Raw genomic sequence first — 26,596 nt, forward strand, 5'->3', positions numbered from 1 at the left:
GGTCATTAAGAGCACGGATATGGACTGGTAATGAGTTCCAGAGTTTTGCCGCTAAATAGCGGAAGGATCGCCCTCCAGCTCTACAACGTTTAAAACGCGGTACCGTGACCAGGCCTTGTCCTTCAGACCTCAGAGAGCGTGAAGGGACATAGGGGGTCAACAGGTTCTCAAGGATTTTAGTAGTGTCCTGTTTGAGAATTTTAAAGGATAGGCACAGTGTCTTGAATTGTATCCTTTGGGCCATTGGAAGCCAGTGCAGCTTCCGGATGGTTTCCTTCGCCGAACAAAACCTAGGTAGGCCAACCAAGGCCCTGGCCGCAGCGTTCTGTATGCGCTGCACAATGCGCTGTCACAGTCGTATGCTGCAGGTGGTTGTGAAAAAAAGCTTGTCAATGAATTAATTTGTTCAGATTTAAGGACAGAGGTTGTAATGCTACAATCCACAGGTTATTTGTTGTAAAAATGAGAGGACCAGCAGGCACCATCCAAGAATAAATTATCAAAAAAATGGGTAATGAACAATTTAAAAGTTGTTACTTCTTTTGCAGAGGAACACCATCCTGATTTAAATGGATAACATATTTCCTATAGTTTAGGTGATCAAGCTGAAACAAGAGAGCCTGAATGAGGTTGCTAGCTGGTATGGTGTAAGTGCTGTGTGTGTTCTTATTTAGATGTCACTTTAGAGATTGTGAGGCGAAGGGAAATCCAAGTGTCAGTTATGCCTGGCAAGTTGGAGAGGGCTGTCACCACGTTGTCCTTCCAATACAGCCTGTTTAAGTATTACTTTGTCTGCTGTACCGGTGTATCTTTCCACTGCAACAGTAGCCCCAGAATGGCCAAGGCACATGGTTAGTCATAGAACTCATTCATCTGTGAAAAAAATCCCACAGAGGACACCATGCATACCTGCTCAAATAAGAGCCTGGGGTAAAATATTTTGCCAGCATCAAACATTACTGGCTTTAACTGCTTTAGAGAAATATAAAGAAGGAGTCTGTAGGTAAGTGCACACTTTTCTAAAGTGCCATTGCCTGGATTCGGACACTAAGATGAAGACCTAGATAGGCCAAGCATCATTTCATAACACTTTGATCTTTGGCAGGGTAGTTTGCACTTAATCTATCATAACTTTGTTTCGCAAAAGATATTCCTTTCACTTTTGCACCCTTTTCCCCATACGTTGAAATTTATCAAGCTACCCAGGGTTTATGGTTTTCAAAAGAGGCAACCAAGCAAATTACCAAAATGTGGCTTTTCTTTGAATGGGCAAAGATGCTGTGTAAGAAAGTGTGTGCTTTTTCCTAAAATTTTCCTAACATTGGCAAAGGTTTCCTTCACCAAGATTGTCCTCACCCCAGCTTTTAGAGACAGACAGATTTTAAAAACACAGTTTAATTGCAGTTTTCTAAGTGGGGGTCACTATTTACTATTATTTTGGTCCCAGCCTACTTTCAGTTTATGGAGTGTTATCAAAAAAATATTCTTAAAATCCAAACATGGTGATAATAAGTACAATAAATTGAATGGGTGTGCAACTGTTTCATCTGTAATTTAGTTTTTTGCACTGAATGCTGATCTGTAAAAGTAATGTACCATTATATCTGTCACACTCATGTGATATCAAGAGCCAATCGGAGAGGTGCGGCTTATGATTAATTTTCATTGTGTTCGGATCATGTATCAATTAATGATATAAAATTGAAAGAATAAAAAGGCCTATGAAGAAAAGTTATGCTTTTTAAATGTGCCCCAAAAGAGCTTTGGTATAAAGGTTAGGACTTTAAATTTGGGATTACTCAAGTGAATCTGAGAGCAGTTTTAAGAAATGTTCTTTTGTGCACATGGAATTACATTTGGAAGTCAAATGTTTAAAGAAACTCTACAGATAATTACAAATGTACTATTCTGCATTCTCACACTTCTGATAAAAATAGTACCCCAGATGTGAGAGTGGGTCTATCTAATGAGGCGGGAAAAGTACACACTATGTCAGTGCCAAGAATTCTACCCATTCTTGGGGGTGGGCTTAGTTTTGGTATTTGGGCCAATGATCGGTCACATCCTGGGGAATCCTACCAACCCTAAACATTTGCGAAAACTAGACACTTTAGAAAGTTCAGAGTGGTGTGATCTGGCTTAGATGCTTACTGGGGACAGTAATACAGAGTTTCACATCTCATCCTTTGACAAGTACTGTAGGAGCTTGGTCCTATATACAGTTTACCAAAAAAGAGGTATATATATATATATATATTATATATATATATATATATATTATATATATATATATATATATTATATATATATATATATACCTTCCTCCACAAGAACGAAGCAGGAGCCCGAGGGTAACAAGTAAGACTGGTTTTATTGGCAATTAGGCAGTCCCAGTGGCGGCAGATATATTTCGGCGTGGTGCCTTCCTCAGTACCCAACATCGGGAACCCTCATCTGTGTTGTTTCATTCCCACTGCCTCTGATGTAATGCTTGTCGATAAAACAGGAGCACGGTACCCGTCAACCGTGTTAGGATTGGGGCGTAATAGTATAAGAACAACAATGTCCCAACTGGTATTAATTAAAGACAATTAGTGAAGATATGTAAATACATTATCTGAAAGGAAACAAGGAGACTCTATATAATTCTGATATGTGCTAAAAGCATCATTTTATGTATAAAAGATTTTTTGGGAAAAGGAACAGAAATATAGTTATAGCAGTACTGCAGTATATAAATCACAATAATTGAAAAACACAACCCAAATTGTACGTGGTGCTCTAGGTGCGACAGTGTAAACCAATATAGCGACGCAGGTGACAATGTGAAACAGCGTGAGTGGCGCAAGGTGACTGGTGAGTAAATATACAGTGTATTCATAGATATATGGCAGTTCAAGACAGATTAGAAGATCATTTAAAAAGTATTCAATATGTTCAACCGCTTCGTATTTTGCGCCAATATTTGCGCTGGAAGGTCGACGGCGTTTTGATCCAGGTTGCTACAGGATCTTCATCAGGACTGGGTCGTGGGCAGTGCTGCAAGGGGACAAAGAGAGGAGTGTTGGACAGAGGGAGGGTAATGCCGGAAAGTAGGGGAGAGGGCCCATTGGTACCGGTGGTAGAGCCGCGGTGGTAAGGGGAAGGGCAGGATAGCTAAGGGAGGAGGAAAGCAGGCGCCAATTTAAGAAAAGGATGCTGGATATGCGCAAATCAGGGGTCACAACTAGGAGCAAGAGTCAGGACACTATGTCTGTGAATCAGGGTGGTTGCGACTGCATCGGAAGGGGCACATAATTGGTGCAGATGCGCAAGGGAGAGCAAGGGAGCGCAATTTACCTCATGCAGGCAAGGTGAAAAAGAAGAAATTAGCCTGGCATTGGTTGGTTAAGGGGCGTTAGCGTTTACCTTGGGGCCGATAGTTGGTAATCAATCGCCGGAGGTACACAACTGCCAATTTGTGGAGTGAACTTCTGGTTATGTGGTTGGGCATCAGTTAGTTCCGAGGTATACTTAAACTACTGGGCCTGCAGTACAACGAAAAATCATGGGGGAGGAAGGGGGAGTGGGGAGAAAGGGGAGGAAAAAAAAGGGGGGGGAAGAGTCAATGGTGGCCGTGTGTCGCTCAGTAGTGGGTTAAGAAGGTAGCAAAATAAGGCGATCTTACCCGGGTTCGAGTAGTTTGGTCCCATGGTAATCCCGGGTGCAGAATTGGCGGTAGTGTGGCCAAACACACGCGTTTTTCAATTAGCTGTGTGGATCTGGAAGGGAAGGAGTGTCGGGCCAGTATTCTATTGGGACCGCTGAGGTACCTGCGGTGTACAATAGACTCTCCCCATGGTTAAATTAGGGATATAAAGGTGGCTAGCAGGCACGCAACGCAGCGATCTTACCGGGGTTATAAGAGTTGGATTCACTCCCGATCGCGGAGCAAGTTCGTATCCTGGTCGCCGAAACCAATTATGGTCGGCGGGTTGAGAGTCAATCTGGGGAACAAGAGAGAGGGTGGGATCGGTAAATGTAACCTTCCGATTCGAAAAAACGGATGGTTAGTTGGTTAAAATGGGCCCCCCGGGGCATACCTCAAAGGAAGACAGCCTCACGGTCTGTCACAGGGATCGAAAGTCTCCATGTCGGGACGAGCGTGAGCCTCGTCTAGTAGCTGGCCTGTGATGGGTAGGGGGCGTGGCTCACATGGACGGCGGCGGCTGTCCGTGTCAGAGGGCAGGCGATAGATCAGGTTGGCTGTAGGTGGGAGGTGCACGGGAGGGAGGGTGGGCATGACAGGGAGGGAAGGGGAGGAAGGGGCTCCTCCCCGTCCCTCCCTGTCAAAAATGAAAATGAAAATGTGTTGCGGAATGTCACACTGGTGCAGAGGTACTCCGTATTGATGTATTCAGCAAGGATGCTAATGATGGAGTACCAGGATTACAAGGAAATTACTTCTTTCTTTTCAGAACAACATTGCTGAAGTGAAAGAGCTTCATTCTGAGCTAATGTGGAAGGAGTTTATAGACCACATAAGTAGATTATTACACAGCGCTGAAGTGGAAGTCAGTTACTTTGCAGCAGGAATCATTGCTCATTTAATATCCAGGGGAGAAGAGGCCTGGACGCTTACTGACGCTCTGAGGGACGACCTTCTTCAACAATTGGTAGGGGAATGGCTTACGTTTTTAATTATAGAAAGGTTTGTTTGTTGTTGCTTTTACTAGGAGTTTGTGTATTTTAACTCTAATATCACCATCTTCTTTTCCAGCACTCTACAATTTTGAGTTGGCCCACTCCAGAGTGTGAAATGGTAGCATACAGGTAACTTCTTACGATCTATTAACACTACAGTTCTTGACAGCTCAAGTTCCAAGTTAAAGATATTAACGGTTCCCCCAATTAGAGAACTTTCTGTAGCATTTTCCAGCTTTGATTATTTTTTTTACTCTAGTTAATCAAGCACATACAAATACATACAATCATTAATTTCATCTCTCATGCACTTGCTATATGTTGGTGCCCTTTTAATCAGAGCCACCCATAATGGCCGGCAAGTTAGGGATATCACTATATCGGTGGGCGACAATCATAAGAAGTGGCAGATGAACAAAGTGTCATTTTTTGTTGACTGAACTTCCTTAATAGTCATTTATCTTCTCTGTAACACATTACATATTTTCCCCATTATACATCAAGAGAATATAGTATGGTTCTTCCAGGAATAAGCAGTTCTACAAGTGGCTTGAAACATGTTTGTGATGAGTACCACCAATATGAAGGAACGTTAACTATTGGGATCATAAGACAACACATAAACTATTAGCATATGTGAGAGAAACATCTTCAAAAAATGTGTATACCAGGTCATAGTAAGACAGCTCCATGGAATGGGATAGTGTGTCACATTACTTTTGATGCCTGCGGCTTACATGTATGGTGCTAGAAAACATAATCCCAAGCATACTGGGCTTGCATTACCATTTGGGGCAAATCTTCTATGAGCAGTTTTTATGCAGATTAATGCTCAAGCTGTTCCTGCTCAGATTTGAAAGATGGAATTTGCATTTCTGATTTCCATGTATTTTTGTAACTTAATTCTAGGGGTGGTTTCTTGGCTCCAGGGGTTACTATAAATCTGAAATAAAATGTCGGTTTATTCCTTGCAAGAACAGTTTTTATTTGTCTTGACATGCCCCCTTTCCAACGTAAATGCACATAACTTTTATTCACCAGAGAATCTGCATACATTTAGTATCATTTTGCATTGCTGGCAGTACATCATTTATGTCTGTACTACCTTGCTTTCATAGGTATAATTCATTTGTGGATAATTTCCCAGATTTTCTGCTAAACGATTTTTCCAGTTGAAGACTGGAGGTATTTCGAAGAAATAGACATCTAACTCCATCTGGTACAACTAAACCACCTTTCTTGTGGACTACAAAAACTGCCTGTTTTTGCTCTATGCATATATATATATATATATATATATATATATATATATATATATATATATATATTCAATAGCTTACACTCAACCTTCAAGATTGCTTGCCGGTGTTTGGATTGGACTGCTCTGTAAAACAATCTGGAATTAAAATCACCTTTCTGGTAGGGAGCCTACCAAACCGAGTTAGTACCAGTTTACTCCACTTTTCTAGTTCAAAGAAAATATTATGGAAAAAGCTAAATATTCAGTTATAGAGAATAGAAGAAAAAAAGTAAGCCCCTGGGTGGGGTTAAATTGGTGCAGTTTGGTTAGGCACAAAGTGTATTCAGTCCCGCTGATTTATACTGGTTGATCAAAAACTATTACAGGTAGATCTTTAAGCAGGTCTTGCATGAAATAGATAATATTAAATACCTAAAAGGCGATCATGTTCTCATGCACATTTAATAACAGGAGCTTAAAATCGATTTTTTTTAGCCATTGCTCCAGAGGTTTGATTGATGCAAGAATATTACGGACAAGAAGGGGCAACATCGGTATAACCCTCTCTAGAAGACCCGCTCTTGTAGACCCTGTTTTGGGAGCTACAAAATTAGCAAGTATATATTTTTGGGAATCTGGGGTTATATTTCCATTTCCTCAATAGGAATTTGATATAAATATAGTGTAACTGGTTAAAAAGCTTCTGAGATTTAACGAAAGGCTCTGGGATTGGGGAGTGCTGCTACATTGTAGTTCTTCTTATGTGGTCTGAAGTTTGACAAGCCATAAAGAGTGTTGTGGGATTGAGCTGGAGAACCTACTTTAATCTGGTGCTGAAGAACTTTGAGATTATCACAACATCCTAATTTAGAAATCCTTGGGATTAATACATCCTCCTCTCTGCCATACTTTTCCCTCGAAAAGTAAAGTCCAGCACATACTTTTCCCACAACCTTGCAAATGGTTATAGAGTGTGGTCAGAGGTTATTTTTTATAATTTGGAGACAAGTCTCACAATAACAGTATGACTATAGAGGGATGAAATTACAACAATAACTATTTTTATTGAGATTTACCTCAGAGTTGGCTAAATTCTAATTGGTAAACATTTAATTTCAACATACTACGACCATCACATAGTAGGATGTTCCTATTCCTTTCAAAAGGTGTCAATATAAATGGATATTATTTCTAATTATACTACTGCCTGGTAAATAACTGCCCCTCAGTAGCAAGAATGAATCTCTAAATGGTTTTGCCGATACTATAGGTTTTTAGGTGCCTAATTTTATATGCTGAATCTCTAATGACGTAATTATTGACCCAATTCTCCAAACAGTGATATCCAAGCAGCATTCAGTTTCAAGATTCCACCCTTCGTTTCTTTCCTAGCAACCCACAAAGTAATACAAAGTATGTCGTCAGTGGCATTGTATTCAAAATATTGAATGATTGTGGTTTTTACATAGACTCAAAAGAAAGGCTCCGTAAAAAAAATATTTGTTCTGCATTGTAGGATTCTCACCAAAGTAATAAATGTAGACTAGTCCTGTCCGTGTGTGGGGATCCCGGAAAATTTATAAATAAACCAATACATATATATATGCAAAAAAGGAAGCGGGAAACTCTGGATATTTCCCAAGGTTTAGGTGAAGAGCAGTTCCCTATTGAAGCACCCTACAGCACCACCAACAATCTTCTCACTTCAGATATCTGTTGTTCTAGCAGAGTTTTTAAGCATAGGGATTAGCATAGCGATACCCATGCCGAGCTAGAACGTGATGAAGCCTTTTCCCATTTTTGTTTTTTTAAAGCAAAGTCTTCAAGCATAGAATTGGCTATATAGCATGCTTGCACTGGAAAAAACAAGGGTTAAGTTGAAATAAGTTAAAAGCCAATACTTAAAAACCAAAACAGCATTGAAATTCTTTTTTTATTGATAGATTTATTTTTTTATTTTTTATTTGTCCTCGTACGCCATTAGATCTTTCCCGTACGTTGCTGATTTCCTCTGCTGTCCCCTTTCGTACTGGTACCAGCGGGGAAGATCTAATCTTAATGGATTGCACTTTACACAGAACCTCTCAAATTGGTCCGTTCCACTCTTCTATCTACTCGCCCCTGGAACTGGTCCAAGTGGTGAAGTATGTCTATATAGAGGCATAGTCATTGGACTAAAATACCCCCGATTTAATCTAAAGTCTGTCCAACCACCTTATACATGGTCCCCAAAAGACAACCTTCTTACTGTTCTGTTTTCTTTTAGCTATATCCCATTTCATTATGTATTTAATAGCATTTACCCAGTCTAGAAAGGTCGACATGCTTTTAATCCAACATTTACAAATTTCTCTTTGGGCCAGTAAAATAAGGTAAAAACACAGCTTATTTGAATCCAATGGTAGACTCTCATACCCATTGAGGAGACCAAAGAAGAATAGAGAGGTGCTCACCTGTATATCGACCCCAAGTATTCCTTCCATACCTTTTAACACAGGGTCCCAAAACTTCTGAATTATTGGACAACTTACAAACATATGTCCATCATTAGCTTTTTCTTTTCGACACTTTGGACAGCTTAGAGTGAAACCCTTTGCAAATTTAGCTAGTTTTTGAGGCGACAAATAGACTCTGTGGATTGAAATTATTCTGACATCAAGCTGCACTTCCACTAGTCGTTACTAGATGTCCCTCACGAGTCAAATGCAAAAGCATTGAAATCCTTTCATCAAGCATTTGCATTTGACTTGTGAGGAACATCTAGTAACGACTAGTTGAACTGCAGCTCTTTGGAGAATTATTTTGGTACTGGATACTAAATAATATTCACTGCCCACTGCTAATCTCATCCCATAATGTTTTGCAGGGCCTTTGGTTGGGATTGTTTTTCCGCAAATAACTGTGCTTGGGGTGGTCCTAAGAGGATACGACCACCACTGAATCGTTCAACACAATGTGCTTTTTACTTTCAAGGCATCTGCTTGGTTCTCCCCCTAGGTCAGGGAGGATTCCAAAATCATCACCTCTCTCACTGCTTGCTAATTTTTCAGTTTCACTTTTGGGAAAGTACTATATGCTCTTTAGCATAGAAAGATAGAGATATTTATTTTATAATAACTGGCACTGTGCAAGATGCCATTTGTAATTATTTCACAGTGCAGACAAGTACACCGTGCCATCAGCTATACTACGCAGTACTACATGTACTACATGTAGTGCTACTTCGCAAACTACGCCCAGGGTTATTCATAACTAGAGACAATATGAAATGGTACCCTTTGCATTGGAACTACAATGTGGTAGAGGTGAAATGTTATTTAGTCAAATCAAAAAACTGTTTTGTCATGCAGGAAAGGGTAGGGCTTGGTGTACAAAATAAAATAAAAATCCTTGCCATCAAAGACAAACTTTAAAACGTGCAAGCCACGCATTTAGCAAGCTTACTGCACGCAGCTTTAGTTGAACAGGAGAACAATAATAGTGTACTCTATTTTCTGCATATCATGTTTGTTTTAAAAAATATATATATTTAGTTAAACTTCGCACAGGTCCTCAAAAGATACACTGCTATAAAGAAAATGTGTTGGGTCTTCCTGCTTCAACCCAAGAAGACGACAAGACTCATTAAGTCTCTTACCATGTTCAGCACATTTCTTCAATGAGGGGGAAAATAGATAAGTAAGTAAAGATAGAAAGGTTTGCAAGATATTTGGCTTCAAATAATTACTTGCATACAATTGAGGGACTAATTGAGTGCAACTAACACTTAAAGCTCAACCCATGTTGTATTTAAAACTAAATAGTTCTTCTTTGTCTCCTCCAATATTTTTAAAGATTCACCAGAAACAGCCCAATGTGAATTAAAATAATTTGTGACTGGGGGCGTGGCCAGCAGCATGGAGGAGTAAGATGTGCCTCGGCTCGGCTCCCGGTATGCTGCGTTGATCCGACGTTTATTTCCTTCCAAAACTTCCTAAAACAGCCTAAAACTGTAGCCTAGGCTAGCCCTGATACCTCTACTACAGCAAATCCGAGTATCTTGCCGGACTGCGACCGGTAATCGATCGGGGAGAGGAGAACACCGAGGCGGTGCTGCCGCAGCAAGATGGCGACCGGGCGAAAACCAACGGCCCGGCTCCGACTCCACCCAGGTATCGGAGACTCCTGTCGGGGGGCTCCCCAGACATCGGTGCCAGAGGGAAGGCGAGACCGGCTGAGGAGGAATCTGGCGTTCACCCCGAACCCCTACATCCGGCGAGAGCCCGTCTGGCGAGCGGCAGAGACTGGCGATAGAGTCGGCCGGAGGAGACCCCGGAGGCCCTTACCCTGGGAGAGGAGCTCGAGCCGATCGAGCGAAACCGGTTGGAGGTGTCGCGGAGACGAAGGACGAGACAATCCCGACCCCGGGGAAGACGACAGCGAACCGGCCTTGGGGGGACGCAGAGGAATATCCGTCAAGGGGCTGAGAGACCGGCCTGACCGCGTGGCTGCCCCCTGCCTCCGGGAATTGACATACGGCCTGAGAGTGAGACTGACCGCAGGAGACCCACTTTGGCTGCACGGGCCTTGATCCCTGAACCCACCCTGCTGAATCTTACGGAGGCACCCTGTCGCCATTAATCGGTTGAAAACCGACACACCTCACGAGGGACACACGGCCTGATACAGCTCGGGCGCTCTACATATCCCCAAGAATACCTAACCATACCAGAGGAGCAACATGGGGAAGAGATCCGTCCGCAAGGCCAGCTAGGCAGGAAACCATCGAGAGCTACACCACGGCGAGGGCGCAAAAGGAGATGCCCCAGAGCCTCCCGGAAACACACACGGACACGGCCATGCTTCTGGAGGCGATCCAGGCCTCCAGGACAGATATCAAGGACTCTAGAGCAGCACTCGAGACCAAAATAGGCGAGGTGGGCTCCGAGGTTCTGTTACTACGCCAAGACTTCCGGAATCTCACCGAGAGGGTGACCACGGCGGAATCCAGAATTAGTGAAACAGAAGACTCTATCTCAACCCTCAGTAAGGAAATGGCGGAGTTGCAGGCGTCTTTCAGGCAACTGCTATGGAGGGTGGACGACACCGAAAACAGGGCGAGGCGAAACAACCTCCGATTCGTAGGCTTTAGGGAAGGCATTGAGAAACCGGCCATGTGTCAAAAGAAAAGTCTTCTACACAGGCCCTTATGATACATGGATTAATCAGTAGACACAGTTTTTGAATGCAAAATAGGGTCTACGAGGTATTACTGCAGAATCTGGGAAAGGTCTAAACTTTCACGTATTTAGAAAAACCTGTGGGAGGATATGTAGGCATATGGAATGGGTGCTCTCCTCTATAGCCAGTAGAGCTCTGAATGGCTCCGCAACATGATCAAATTTATAGAAGTTTCTGTCCATCCTGAACACAAACGTCTGCTTCCACTTTAGGATTGTCAATGAATAAGCAGATAGATCTTGGTACAGGGGGCTGCTGGTGTCAACTGTGCAGAGAACAAAAGCTGCAACAGTAGATGCCGAATTGGTGTTTGGGTGGAATGAGAGAGTTTTCATGAAGAGCCCAAGCATATGGAAGCAAGAGTTAGCCACAGCACCTGAGCCTACGATATGCGCCTCATCACTAGGTTGCACAAAACTGTTCCTGCCTCTGCTGTAAGAGTGGAAAATGTGTGGAGGCCATCTACCAAAAGATAGGACACAGCTTTCTGAATAGAATAATGGCATCAGATAGAGGATGGGCATGAATGTTAAAATGTACAGATGACACAGAGGAGCCCTGCAGTACACCAGACTGAATGTGTGAATTCTTTGACGCTTTGACGCCTTGTCAGGGGTAGTAAGCTCTACATAATTGGAATTACAATACAATACATGGTAAGCACAGTGGTCAAAAACTCCAGTTAAGTGACATTGGCAGCACTATGATTATAGTTAAGTATGTAGTTGCACATACCATAACTGGAGCCTTGCCTGCATAAATAGTAATTTATGCAATATTTCCTTTATTTTAGGTCCTTCAATCCGTTTTTCCCACTACTTGGCTGCTTCAGTACTCCTGGTGTCCAACTCTGGGCAGTCTGGGCCTTACAGCACGTGTGCAGTAAAAATTGTAAGTACTTGTCTTTTCCAACATCTTGTGCACGACGACTTTGATTTTTAACTTCTGAAGGGGGAAAAATGTCATTATGCTACTTTTACCATATCCTCAATTGTATTGGCTTAACTTTACATTATATGAATCTTTTGTGCCTGTGTTTACATTTACTCCCCCCATGTCTCAGTATGTGTTTGGAACCTTCCCTGGAATGTTGATCAGTGATCAATTATTATTCAGTTAGGAATTGATGTACTTATGTTGACACTTTTTATAATCTTCATTGCTTTGAAACAAATCTTACTTTTTACAACTTTAGTCATTTTCCACTTATACATTGAAGGACACAACACTAAGTGATGAGGATGACCGTTGCTCTAGAAGGGATGATTGTTGACACAGCCCCTGATTATTGCTGTTGTCGCACTTAGAGGATCCTTCATATCTCCCTGACAAAGGCTTCACTTCTGTGGGTACAGTGTATACCCTAAATACCTCGACCTACGACTCCACATTGCTGCTGAAGGCTGTTCTAAGCCTCTCTATTTACCTGCACCCTTCTGAATCAATGCATGTCTCTCTGTGAGACGCTTGGTGCTTACATTGATTGATAGTATTCTGGTGTGGTTTGTCATTCTTCCCTGCACCTCACCTTAGGTAGTGACTTTAACAGTGGTACCAGCTTTGGATAACATGGTATTGGTGTTTTCATATAGTACTGTGGATACTATTAGGGTTGAGACTCTAATATTTGGGGTTTTGACTGAATGTGTGGATTCAGATGTATGATATACGGCCAAAGAGAATCGTTTTTAGGTCTTGTAGCGATACAGCGCGTCAGCGCTGTACTCGCCGAGATCTTTTGTCACTGACTGTGCTTCCCAGGAGACAGCACCTGGCCACACGCATTGCCTCTTCAAGGAGGCCATTTCCGCTGGCCACGCGCTCGCGAACGCGCTCAGCTGCTGTCTCCTGGGAAGCAGCAACACCACACACGCATGCGCAGAAACAGAGACACACACACACACACGAGCGCTCATGCACGCACGCACCCACACATACAGAGAACCCACCCCCGCCGTCGCATACACACACACACACACACAAACACAAGTGCACCGAGCGCCCGCCCACTTACCACCACTCCGGACTTCAGCCGCCACGCGGGGCTCTCCCCGCGTGACCAGCAGTGCTTCTCTCTGTGGGCACGGCTTCTCTCCGTGGGCGCGTGTGCGGGCTTCCGAAGCCGGATGTCCCGCCCCACGTAAAGTCGCAAAGGCACATAGGTGTTTTTTGTCTCTGAAATATTAAACATTCTTATGTCACTCACGGGATTGTATTGGCTCACACAACATATGCCAACCTTTGGAAAGGGGGAGATGTAACAAAAAAATATCGGGGAAAGTTATTTCCCCATTGACTTATATTGAAGTGGAGGCAGTGTTAGGTGGGGCACAGCTGAAATAAAGCCGTTTTCCGGAGTCTCACACCTGAATTACGCGCGATGCCATACCCCTCACAAATGTACCTTTTAAGCAATAAATTGCTTTATTTTACTGTTCTTCCTTGTAAAACTTATTTCGCTTAAAGGAAAACATGCTAAACATTATCTCCCTGTTATATGTCACCAAATGTTGACAGAACGGCCCTCGCGCGCTCTCCCCATAGTTGGCTGTCTTTGCCATTGTCTCGGAAATAATCTGCTTAACTATGCAGTAACTCTTCCTTTCCTCGGCCGCAGTTCCTGAGCAGGAATTTGAAACGGCGACGGTTCCCCCCTTTTTGGCTGCAGTTTGATACACCAGCCCACGACGCATCTTTCCCATCTGGTGCAGGCTGCGTATTCATTACAGACCACGTCGGGTCTGTGGACAAACTCTCTGTAAGGGGAGATTCTCGTCTCCGACCTCCGGGTCTTTGTTTCTGGACAGGAAAGGTTTGGGAGCCTATCATGATAAACTGCGGCAGCAGCAGCTCGTCCCCAAAACCCATACTTTTCTTGGAGCGTTGTGGTTTTTTTTTTCTTGTTTTTTTCAAATGCCTTACGCAGTGTGCCGAACACAACTGGCTGCTCCAAAGTGTGATTGGACAGGAAATGTTTGGGAGCCTATCATGATAAACTGCGGCAGCAGCAGCTCGTCTCCAAAACCCATACTTTTCTTGGAGCGTTGTGGTTTTTTTTTCTTGTTTTTTTCAAATGCCTTACGCAGTGTGCCGAACACAACTGGCTGCTCCAAAGTGTGATTGTGAATGAAATGGGAAAATAGCTGTATCCACCTGTGCTGTATTTGTGTAGCCTTACTCATTTGTTTTGCGTTTGTGAGGATTATACATGTCTGCACCCGAATGCTACTTGTGCAATGCTTTGCAGATTTGTGCTGAGGCTGGCACCTGTTTCTGCACGTATCTCTCTGCTGTTGCTTGTTCATGCCGCCAGAGCCTTCTGTCTCTCTAAATTGCAGCAAATGTTTGAACATGATGTTAATGATTGTTGACATTGCTTAATTGGAGTTAAAGAGCTAGCTGCCCATATTTTTTCCTTGTTTTTGCCGATTTTTTTAGGGCTCGGCTGAACGCGCGGAAGCGCGTCCCCGCCGAGAACTTATTGTGGCCGTGTCTCCTTTCCAGGAGACATTCCTGGCCGCGCGCATCGTCTTGGAGGCGATTTGAAACGATCACGCGCACGCGAACGCGCTCGCTGCATTCTTTCAGACACACACACACAACCGCCCATGCACGCACGCACGCACATACAGGCCCCCCCACGCTGCATTCTCTCACACACACACAACCGCCCATGCATGCACGCACATACAGGCCCCCCACACAAATACACACGCGCACGCACACAGACACACGAGTGCCCACATCGCAGCATTTTATTTTCAGTTTGTAGCTTGTTTTTACAGCTATGGCAAAAAGTTTGTGGGCTGTTGTGAAAAACTGCTGGCCTTATCTAACTGAAAGGCAGCGGGCTATTCCCTTTCTTGTTACGTTATTCACTGGAGAAGATCCGGACTCCGGGTTATCATTGTGGCATCTGTCCCTGCCTCTGATGATAAACAGCCTTATCCTTGCACCAGAATTTTGCTTCAGTTTCACCTGGAAGAGCGGCTCTTGACCCGCACATCTTAAACATCCTTGTTCAGGATCTGTCAACGTGTATTTTTCCTGTGGTAGCGAGGTCTCCAGCGGATGTTTTTCGTATAAAAGGGAGGGGTGTCCACGTTAATGGTTGCTTTCATTCGGATTTTAAGGGAGATTTTTCAATGTGTATTTTTTGTATATCACGATCTTTCTTGGAATAACGAAATAACATATTTTTTCTCTGTGGTGTGATTTCAACCAGCGTGCATTTTCCTGGACTGGCTAAGACTTCCATGTATATCTTTCGCGATTGTGCGACAATCTTTAGCTGTGTGCATTTCATATCTGAGTGTGCAACGTCTGCAAACCAGATGCACCAGGATTTAGAATGTTTGAGTATTTTTACTCAATGAGATGCTCTTTGATATGCTCATTCGCATTTGGTTGACGCCGGCAGAAGAAGACCCCGTCCGGGTCTGGACAGCTTTTGGGGCCCTGCGTTAGCTAAGGGTCCCTCCCCACCTTCGTCGGATTTACCCACTTGTGGCGAACATGGCCGGAGTGGAGGGGCACGTGGCCCCAGGACCCACGAGAAGGCAGGCCTGGTGAGGTGAAAGGTCACGGTGGACCATGGGAGCTAAACAGGTAAAATGGTGAGTGGACCCGTGCATGGGGCCCCGCTGCGCCAGGCCGGGGTGCGCCTCGGACCCAAGGCGCCCTGGTCTGTTCCTGGGAAAAGCACTGTAGGGATGATGTCATTCGATGCGTTGTATTACTGTGTTATCTGTCACGTGTTGCATGTTGTGTGCCATTATGTTTCGTTATTTGTGGTTGTGTAAGTGATATTCTATGCTATGTCCTTTACGTTGATACTGATATAGCATTCACGAAGCCTCACAGTCGCTTCAAGGGTCTCGCTGCTCTGGCAGTGTCTGAAAAAGTGTAATTCGTAGGCCCTCACAGACCAGACCCGGAAGAAGAAGAGCAAATACAATTATCAACCGAGATGGTGCACTGATTTATACTATTTACACTGATTTATGTGTAGCATGTGTTTATTAACTGTATGCTGGGCCCACACGCAGCTACTTCAACAGCTGGAGAAGACCATGAATCATCATGAAATACTAAATCTTGTGTGCAGTTATGTATCAATTAGTGAGAACAATCTCTGCCGAACCATTGAGCTATCTCAGCCACTTAAACATGTTAATATTAAGCGAGGTGTAAATCCAAGTGAAGTGCCAAAAACCTGAATTTCGCAGGTTTGATTTTAATGAGGGCTGACTCTGTCTTTCATCCTTCTAGTGTCTATGGAATCAGCGTTATTGATTCACAGACAATACTTTCTGTCGGTAATATAGGATAATTATCATTATTAACAACAGAGTAATAATGCCTCTTTATGCAGTTCTTAATACAGCAGGGTTGCTGTTCTGAACGCCGCAAATCACAGTCTGTGCTATCTATTGTAGACTATAATAATTACTGTGACGTAGGAACAGGCCAGGGGTCAGCCAAGTGGAGGGTCAGCGATCTAAATATAGCACGTCGTGGGCAGCCCTTCAATACCGAGCGTAGCATGCAGGTGTAGGAATAGTGCAGCGGGTGACACCCGAAGACTACGTGTGATCCTCGCCACAGAGTACAAAACTCTACAGCTGTGTACAAGGGCTGGTGTCCACTGGAAGAGACGTCGATCTATCACTGGCAGCGTTTTCGTGATAAAAACAGAAGCTCGGCTTTGCTTTAAACGGGTTTGCTTTTTAAATGGCAAGTGGGCCGCGTCTGCTCTCCGCCTGTGAGTAATGCGGCCACGTGACCCGAGCAGCTGCTTCATGTGCATTTCAAAGAGCTTGCAGATAATTGTGTGTCTATGTGTGTTTGTGAGCAGGGCTGCGTCTGTCTTGTTGCGTGGGTGACTGATTTTCTATATCTGTAGAGTGCAGAGTAGTGAGTGCAGAGTAGTGAGTAGTGAGTGCAGAGTAGTGAGTAGTGAGTGCAGAGTAGTGAGCAGTGAGTGCAGAGTAGTGAGTAGTGAGTGCAGAGTAGTGAGTAGTGAGTGCAGAGTAGTGAGTAGTGAGTAGTGAGTGCAGAGTAGTGAGTAGTGAATGCAGAGTAGTGAGTAGTGAGTGCAGAGTAGTGAGTAGTGAGTGCAGAGTAGTGAGTAGTGAGTGCAGAGTAGTGAGTAGTGAGTGCAGAGTAGTGAGTGCAGAGTAGTGAGTAGTGAGTGCAGAGTAGTGAGTAGTGAGTGCAGAGTAGTGAGTGCAGAGTGGCGAGTAGTGAGTGCAGAGTAGTGAGTGCAGAGTAGTGAGTAGTGAGTGCAGAGTAGTGAGTGCAGAGTAGTGAGTGCAGAGTAGTGAGTGCAGAGTAGTGAGTGCAGAGTAGTGAGTGCAAAGTAGTGAGTAGTGAGTGCAAAGTAGTGAGCAGTGAGTGCAAAGTAGTGAGCAGTGAGTAGTGAGCAGTGAGTAGTGAGTAGTGAGTGCAGAGTAGTGAGTGCAGAGTAGTGAGTGCAGAGTAGTGAGTGCAGAGTAGTGAGTGCAGAGTAGTGAGTGCAGAGTAGTGAGTGCAGAGTAGTGAGTGCAGAGTGGTGAGTGCAGAGTGATGAGTAGTGAGTGCAGAGTAGTGAGTAGTGAGTGCAGAGTAGTGAGTAGTGAGTGCAGAGTAGTGAGTGCAGAGTAGTGAGTAGTGAGTGCAGAGTAGTGAGTGCTGAGTAGTGAGTGCAGAGTAGTGAGTGCAGAGTAGTGAGTAGTGAGTGCAGAGTAGTGAGTGCAGAGTAGTGAGTAGTGAGTGCAGAGTAGTGAGTGCAGAGTAGTGAGTAGTGAGTGCAGAGTAGGGAGTAGTGAGTGCAGAGTAGGGAGTAGTGAGTGCAGAGTAGGGAGTGCAGAGTAGGGAGTGCAGAGTAGTGAGTGCAGAGTAGTGAGTGCAGAGTAGTGAGTGCAGAGTAGTGAGTGCAGAGTAGTGAGTGCAGAGTAGTGAGTGCAGAGTGCAGAGTAGTGAGTAGTGAGTGCAGAGTAGTGAGTAGTGAGTGCAGAGTAGTGAGTGCAGAGTAGTGAGTGCAAAGTAGTGAGTAGTGAGTGCAAAGTAGTGAGCAGTGAGTAGTGAGCAGTGAGTAGTGAGTAGTGAGTGCAGAGTAGTGAGTGCAGAGTAGTGAGTGCAGAGTAGTGAGTGCAGAGTAGTGAGTGCAGAGTAGTGAGTGCAGAGTAGTGAGTGCAGAGTGGTGAGTGCAGAGTGATGAGTAGTGAGTGCAGAGTAGTGAGTAGTGAGTGCAGAATAGTGAGTAGTGAGTGCAGAGTAGTGAGTGCAGAGTAGTGAGTAGTGAGTGCAGAGTAGTGAGTGCAGAGTAGTGAGTAGTGAGTGCAGAGTAGTGAGTGCAGAGTAGTGAGTAGTGAGTGCAGAGTAGTGAGTGCAGAGTAGTGAGTAGTGAGTGCAGAGTAGTGAGTGCAGAGTAGTGAGTAGTGAGTGCAGAGTAGGGAGTAGTGAGTGCAGAGTAGGGAGTAGTGAGTGCAGAGTAGTGAGTGCAGAGTAGTGAGTGCAGAGTAGTGAGTGCAGAGTAGTGAGTGCAGAGTAGTGAGTGCAGAGTGCAGAGTAGTGAGTAGTGAGTGCAGAGTAGTGAGTAGTGAGTGCAGAGTAGTGAGTGCAGAGTAGTGAGTGCAGAGTAGTGAGTGCAGAGTAGTGAGTGCAGAGTAGTGAGTAGTGAGTGCAGAGTAGTGAGTAGTGAGTGCAGAGTAGTGAGTAGTGAGTGCAGAGTAGTGAGTAGTGAGTGCAGAGTAGTGAGTAGTGAGTGCAGAGTAGTGAGTAGTGAGTGCAGAGTAGTGAGTAGTGAGTGCAGAGTAGTGAGTGCAGAGTAGTGAGTGCAGAGTAGTGAGTGCAGAGTAGTGAGTGCAGAGTAGTGAGTGCAGAGTAGTGAGTAGTGAGTGCAGAGTAGTGAGTAGTGAGTGCAGAGTAGTGAGTAGTGAGTGCAGAGTAGTGAGTAGTGAGTGCAGAGTAGTGAGTAGTGAGTGCAGAGTAGTGAGTGCAGAGTAGTGAGTAGTGAGTGCAGAGTAGTGAGTAGTGAGTGCAGAGTAGTGAGTAGTGAGTGCAGAGTAGTGAGTAGTGAGTGCAGAGTAGTGAGTAGTGAGTGCAGAGTAGTGAGTAGTGAGTGCAGAGTAGTGAGTGCAGAGTAGTGAGTGCAGAGTAGTGAGTGCAGAGTAGTGAGTGCAGAGTAGTGAGTAGTGAGTGCAGAGTAGTGAGTGCAGAGTAGTGAGTGCAGAGTAGGGAGTAGTGAGTGCAGAGTAGTGAGTAGTGAGTGCAGAGTAGTGAGTAGTGAGTGCAGAGTAGTGAGTAGTGAGTGCAGAGTAGTGAGTGCAGAGTAGTGAGTGCAGAGTAGTGAGTGCAGAGTAGTGAGTGCAGAGTAGTGAGTGCAGAGTAGTGAGTGCAGAGTAGTGAGTGCAGAGTAGTGAGTGCAGAGTAGTGAGTGCAGAGTAGTGAGTGCAGAGTAGTGAGTAGTGAGTGCAGAGTAGTGAGTAGTGAGTGCAGAGTAGTGAGTAGTGAGTGCAGAGTAGTGAGTGCAGAGTAGTGAGTAGTGAGTGCAGAGTAGTGAGTGCAGAGTAGTGAGTAGTGAGTGCAGAGTGCAGAGTAGTGAGTACAGAGTAGTGAGTAGTGAGTGCAGAGTAGTGAGTAGTGAGTGCAGAGTAGTGAGTAGTGAGTGCAGAGTAGTGAGTAGTGAGTGCAGAGTAGTGAGTAGTGAGTGCAGAGTAGTGAGTAGTGAGTGCAGAGTAGTGAGTGCAGAGTAGTGAGTGCAGAGTAGTGAGTGCAGAGTAGTGAGTGCAGAGTAGTGAGTGCAGAGTAGTGAGTAGTGAGTGCAGAGTAGTGAGTAGTGAGTGCAGAGTAGTGAGTAGTGAGTGCAGAGTAGTGAGTGCAGAGTAGTGAGTAGTGAGTGCAGAGTAGTGAGTGCAGAGTAGTGAGTAGTGAGTGCAGAGTGCAGAGTAGTGAGTACAGAGTGCAGAGTAGTGAGTACAGAGTAGTGAGTAGTGAGTGCAGAGTAGTGAGTAGTGAGTGCAGAGTAGTGAGTAGTGAGTGCAGAGTAGTGAGTAGTGAGTGCAGAGTAGTGAGTAGTGAGTGCAGAGTAGTGAGTAGTGAGTGCAGAGTAGTGAGTGCAGAGTAGTGAGTGCAGAGTAGTGAGTGCAGAGTAGTGAGTGCAGAGTAGTGAGTAGTGAGTGCAGAGTAGTGAGTAGTGAGTGCAGAGTAGTGAGTAGTGAGTGGTGAGTAGTGAGTGCAGAGTAGTGAGTAGTGAGTGCAGAGTAGTGAGTAGTGAGTGCAGAGTAGTGAGTAGTGAGTGCAGAGTAGTGAGTGCAGAGTAGTGAGTGCAGAGTAGTGAGTGCAGAGTAGTGAGTGCAGAGTAGTGAGTGCAGAGTAGTGAGTGCAGAGTAGTGAGTGCAGAGTAGTGAGTGCAGAGTAGTGAGTGCAGAGTAGTGAGTGCAGAGTAGTGAGTGCAGAGTAGTGAGTAGTGAGTGCAGAGTAGTGAGTAGTGAGTGCAGAGTAGTGAGTGCAGAGTAGTGAGTGCAGAGTAGTGAGTGCAGAGTAGTGAGTGCAGAGTAGTGAGTACAGAGTAGTGAGTAGTGAGTGCAGAGTAGTGAGTAGTGAGTGCAGAGTAGTGAGTGCAAAGTAGTGAGTGCAGAGTAGTGAGTGCAGAGTAGTGAGTGCAGAGTAGTGAGTGCAGAGTAGTGAGTGCAGAGTAGTGAGTGCAGAGTAGTGAGTGCAGAGTAGTGAGTGCAGAGTAGTGAGTGCAGAGTAGTGAGTGCAGAGTAGTGAGTGCAGAGTAGTGAGTGCAGAGTAGTGAGTGCAGAGTAGTGAGTGCAGAGTAGTGAGTAGTGAGTGCAGAGTAGTGAGTAGTGAGTGCAGAGTAGTGAGTGCAGAGTAGTGAGTAGTGAGTGCAGAGTAGTGAGTAGTGAGTGCAGAGTAGTGAGTAGTGAGTGCAGAGTAGTGAGTAGTGAGTGCAGAGTAGTGAGTGCAGAGTAGTGAGTGCAGAGTAGTGAGTGCAGAGTAGTGAGTGCAGAGTAGTGAGTGCAGAGTAGGGAGTAGTGAGTGCAGAGTAGTGAGTAGTGAGTGCAGAGTAGTGAGTAGTGAGTGCAGAGTAGTGAGTGCAGAGTAGTGAGTGCAGAGTAGGGAGTAGTGAGTGCAGAGTAGTGAGTAGTGAGTGCAGAGTAGTGAGTAGTGAGTGCAGAGTAGTGAGTAGTGAGTGCAGAGTAGTGAGTGCAGAGTAGTGAGTGCAGAGTAGTGAGTGCAGAGTAGTGAGTGCAGAGTAGTGAGTGCAGAGTAGGGAGTAGTGAGTGCAGAGTAGTGAGTGCAGAGTAGGGAGTAGTGAGTGCAGAGTAGTGAGTAGTGAGTGCAGAGTAGTGAGTAGTGAGTGCAGAGTAGTGAGTAGTGAGTGCAGAGTAGTGAGTGCAGAGTAGTGAGTGCAGAGTAGTGAGTGCAGAGTAGTGAGTGCAGAGTAGTGAGTGCAGAGTAGTGAGTGCAGAGTAGTGAGTAGTGAGTGCAGAGTAGTGAGTAGTGAGTGCAGAGTAGTGAGTAGTGAGTGCAGAGTAGTGAGTGCAGAGTAGTGAGTGCAAAGTAGTGAGTGCAAAGTAGTGAGTGCAAAGTAGTGAGTGCAAAGTAGTGAGTGCAAAGTAGTGAGTGCAAAGTAGTGAGTGCAGAGTAGTGAGTGCAGAGTAGTGAGTGCAGAGTAGTGAGTGCAGAGTAGTGAGTGCAGAGTAGTGAGTAGTGAGTGCAGAGTAGTGAGTAGTGAGTGCAGAGTAGTGAGTAGTGAGTGCAGAGTAGTGAGTGCAGAGTAGTGAGTGCAGAGCAAGATTGTCCGTTTGCTTTACAAAATCCTCTATCTTTACATTCGGAGAAAGAAAAGTAAACTCGACGCTCCACGTTAAAACAACAAGTACCAACTTTCCAAAAAAGCCTGACATTTGACCATCTTTTAAAGCGTAGCAAATGTGACAAAATAAAAACAAAATATAAAAGCATTTTATTGCTCATTTATTTTCTGAATTCCAGCATGTTTATTTTGGGGGTACTGCATCACCCTTACTATGTGCACGCTGCACAATGCTTCACTCTTCACCCTCACACACCCTCAAACACCCTCACACCCCCTCACACCCTCTCAAACTTAAACACCCTCACTCACCCATACACCCTAACACGCCCTCACCCTCACCCTCCCCCTCACACACCCTCCCCCTCACTCACCCTCACACCCCCTCACCTTCGCACCCCCTCACACCCCCTCACCTTCGCACCCCCCCACACCCTCACACCCTCACTAGCATAACAAAACATAGCATAACAACACACAGCACAGCATAATAAAAAAGCACAGGATAGCAAAAGATAGCATAGCATAATTATTCCCAACTCTCATTGTTATTGAGCAACATATGACAGTTTGCAAATCATCTTTATACACCAATTCAGAGTTTTCGGAAAATGTATGCAACGCATTGTCATACACAATGCCAATAACTCAACCTTTAATGCTGCGAGCCCTATTGCATTGTAAATGCTTGTTTTTAAATGTAAACTTCTTTCTACTGCCCAAAATTGTTCTACTAGTCGTATTGTTTTTAGTTTAAGGACTTGTTCTGAGCGTTTGTTGGAATCATTAAAGCTAACCAGCTTTGGCAAAGCCAATATGTTTCGCCTCTGTGAGATTTATTGGCTCTGTCAATGTTTCTTAGACATGCTGCAAGCTAATGTCCAGCATGGCTTCACGTAAAGAAAAAAAGTGCTGTGGTGTGTATCTACTTTTTAGCCATATTGCACGGCAGCAACCACAACCCGCCGATCTTGGAACTGGGGAACCGGTTGGTGTCTTGAGGTGGATCAACATCGTGTGATTCTGGGGAAATCACTTGCTCTCCCCACGCCTAAAAACAAAAAAATGAACGTACCTGTGTGTAATATAACTGGTGCATATATTAAGCGCTTCAATACTTTTGGGTTGAGTTTTTGCGCTATGTAAATAAAAAATAAAAATATATATATTTAAAATAATCTGAATGGAGATAAAAGGACACGAGGGAGGAGCGTGGGGAAAACAAGGCATGGTCAGGAGGGTGACTGAAACGGAGGTGGGTGAAGCAACAGGTGGAGGAGGTGTCCATTTTGCAGTCTGCCCTCTGAAATGTGTCTGCTTCAAAGTAACCTATAAGGTCGATGGTCTTGACACCGTAACCCCTGGAACTACATCAGGGTCACTCAAAATATTTTTTCCCAGAAATGGTTGATTGAACACCTCATCAGAGATTAAAGGAAGCCATGCGCCGATCTACCAGAATAAGTAAAGGTTGCAGGCTGCTGAAGTCTTTGACATTGAAAATTAAACCCTAAATTAGAATATGGCAGAAGGATCTTATGCTTGCTAAAAAGTGCTTAAGCTCACTATACAGAAAGGCGAGTGAAAGGATTGACAAGCCAGAAAGCAAAGCTCAAGAGGTTAATGCTGACCATTAAAATAATAACACAAAGTAGTACAAAGAAATATATTTTGAGAGCCCCGAGGAAGCAGGTGACCCTGAACTTGTAATTGGAATCATCTTACAGATCATGTTTCTGAAGACTGAAAAAATAAATATGTTAATGGTTAAGAATAAAGTCTGAAAGAAATCAAGAAGCTACTGGAGTTGTGTGAATAGTCATGGATTCGAACAATTTTAGAATCCTATGAATGTCTTGGCCTCAAAGAACATATATCTATAGGTTCCCCAAATTCAATGAGTATGTACTTTAACTGACATCATTGGGGATTGACTTCTCTGGGGACATGAGCCTCGCATTATTCTTTGATGCCTGTTTCTTTAGGATAACCATGCACCTGGATCACTAACATTTCAATCTGTGTGTTATTGTTTTTAACAACTTCTGTTGTGATATTTGTTTCTAAAAAACACTCTCACAGCTGAACATTATTGCTAACTGGTCATATGGCCTAAACACTGCACCTGTAACAGTGTCCTTTTTCCTCAAGCTCTTTCGGATAACGTCCTAACGTAATAATTGAGGTATTAGCCCAGTCATTCCTATTCATTTCATCCATGCAGGCTAATGAATGTTCCACCTGCATAGCAATAGTTAAGACCGACTTAATATTGGATCATTTTTGAGCCAAACATCTTGTCTACCTGCCACCAAAAGACTCCCATTTATTGTCCGAGAGCAAAACGTTTAGCGAAAAGTGTCTCGTATGGGATCAAGGAGTACATTCAGAGGGCTTGTATGACAGATTTTTCATTGTAAAAGGTCCTCCATGATATGTTGTAATCTTACCACATTGCCCCAACCAGTATCACCTGGAGTCTTCTTTTGTTTCTCTTTAGTAAGCAGCCAAGCACTAAACTTCCATCCATCTTGCTTTGTGGCAGAAAGTTTGTATGAGTGGAAAGAGAGGAGGTAGTTGATGAAGATTTGGTGCATAGAGTCAAAAAACAGAAATGGTGTATTGGGCTCTGATTCAGAGGCAGTATCTGCAAGGGGAATAAAGGCAGTTTCTTTTCATGCTTTTTGAGAATAGCGTGAGTGAAATATGTTGTGGTGTTAGAAAATGGCCAAACATGGTACATGTGGACAGGCTTTCCGTACATAAAGTCCAGCATGGATGATGTGAAGTCACACTTCCAAGAGAGATCAAAACCTTCCTCTAAGGCACAGAGACTGTGGTTGACTGCTCTCCCTTCATTAGGGTACAGTGGTGTTATGCATTTAAGGAAGTTCCCTGCCTCCCTAGGAAGGATGGCATATTGTTGATGCACATATTTCAAGTCTTTGTGTAGATTTACTCTTTCATCTGTAGCCTTTCCTCACATGGTGCACCAATCCTGTCCTCCTTCCTTTCGTATGTCTTTGAAGCCTTCCCTAGAATGTTGATCTATGGTCAAATGGAATTCAGTTAGGACTGGGTGAAGACGAGCTGACCACTTTGGCCTTTGTTCATTGTTGTAAAATATATCTTTGTTTCTGCAGTTTAAAGCGTTTTCTTTTCAATTATTGGCGAAAACATGATCTATATTCAGTTTTCAAGCAAAACAGTAATATACTATCAGTTCAGTCTGGATCCATGAGCTAAAGACAAACTGCGCGTATTGTGGAAGTGTCGGATATGTCTGTGCTAAGAGAGCCCACTCTGATCTTGACTTCCTTGTGATTTTCATCATCAAAACTAATCAGCACTGATGTATGTGATGTAATGTATTCTTAATTACACATTATCTATGAGCGATGTTTGTGCTAAATTGGATAATTAATGGAAAATCTGAGGGCATATGATCCAGAGCCTTGTATAGATAGTTTAAAGTGTGCAAGGTCCTCATATAGCCGATAATGTCTACCTATTTACTTAATATAGATGCCTATGTTTCTGGCCACTCTTCCACATCTTTCTACCAGGAATCCATGCCTGGTTCTGTTGCACTTAAACATTTCATTGCTGTGCAGTGTTTGATAGTATCAGGACTAGTTTCAGCCTTTTTTCTAATCCTGTTTCGTTTTGAATAAAGATATTCCCTAAAGGTATCTATGCCTTGCGGTTCCGTTTTTAGGGAAAGCCCAGGAAAAAACTGCACTTTTCAAATGAAAGAAATGCTCTCTACCCGGAATGTGGAGAACATGATTTCACTTCTTCCTCATTATACTCTTGGTAGTCCCCAACTTTTTAATGTTGTTTAGATCATCTGCTCAAAGTTCTTTTTTGCCTTATTCCAGTTTCCCTAGAATTTTATTTATTTATTTATTTTGAAAGTTTTATATAGCGCGAACAAGATCTTCGCAGATATCAGAGCGCTTTACAGAGGAGGGGAGCATGTATACGCAGATACATCAATCATGTTAGGAGTACATCGAAGTGATATCATAAAACAATCAAGTAAATCAATTTCAGAGTCAACATAAGATACAAGGGTTCGAACAAGTAGTACAGATGAGTATCGAGTCTTTGTAGTTTTCCCCAATAGTCGTTCAAGTGTATTTAGCCATGAGGATTGCTTTTACTTCTCTCTTGAACAGTATGGTAGAGGTGATGAGCCTTGTTTCAGGGGGGAGCGAGTTCCAAATCCAGGGGGCCATTCCTGAGAAAGAGCGTTTATAGGTTTTTTCCTTACGGAATCTTTTAGGCTTTAGCAAAAGATTGTTTGTGCCTCTAGTATTCCTGGAGCCTCCAGAAATCGTCAGCTTCTGAGCGAGGTATCTAGGTGAGCTCAGGTGTACAGCCTTGTGGGTCAAACAAGCGATTTTCAGGTGTATTCTGGCTTCAAACGGCAGCCAGTTTAGGGATTTGAAGTCAGGGGAAATGTGCGAGTGTTTTTTTGATCCAGTGATAAGTCTCGCTGCGGCGTTTAGAGAGGCTCTTATGGGTGCCGTAGTAGCTAGGGGGGGACCGCAGAGGGCGGTGCTGCCATATTCTATTCGAGGTATGACTAGTGATTGTACCGCAGTTTGGAAGTCTTTGGCTGGAAGGAAAGGTTTAAG

The 26,596-nt window shown here is 44.0% G+C and overlaps 1 protein-coding gene across 1 annotated transcript in view; it reads left to right on the forward strand.

Moving 5' to 3' along the window:
- ZYG11B (zyg-11 family member B, cell cycle regulator) overlaps window positions 1–26,596 on the forward strand; it is a 285,114-nt gene that overhangs the window by 218,836 nt on the left and 39,682 nt on the right. Inside the window, exons 11-13 of the mRNA XM_086952450.1 lie at window positions 4,458–4,655; window positions 4,760–4,812; window positions 11,937–12,034. Coding sequence (XP_086808576.1) covers window positions 4,458–4,655; window positions 4,760–4,812; window positions 11,937–12,034 — 349 coding nt within the window. The remainder of the gene's footprint in view (window positions 1–4,457; window positions 4,656–4,759; window positions 4,813–11,936; window positions 12,035–26,596) is intronic.

This window comes from Lissotriton vulgaris, chromosome 1_1, assembly GCF_964263255.1.
Source record: "Lissotriton vulgaris chromosome 1_1, aLisVul1.2, whole genome shotgun sequence".
Classification (NCBI taxonomy): Eukaryota; Metazoa; Chordata; class Amphibia; order Caudata; family Salamandridae; genus Lissotriton; species Lissotriton vulgaris.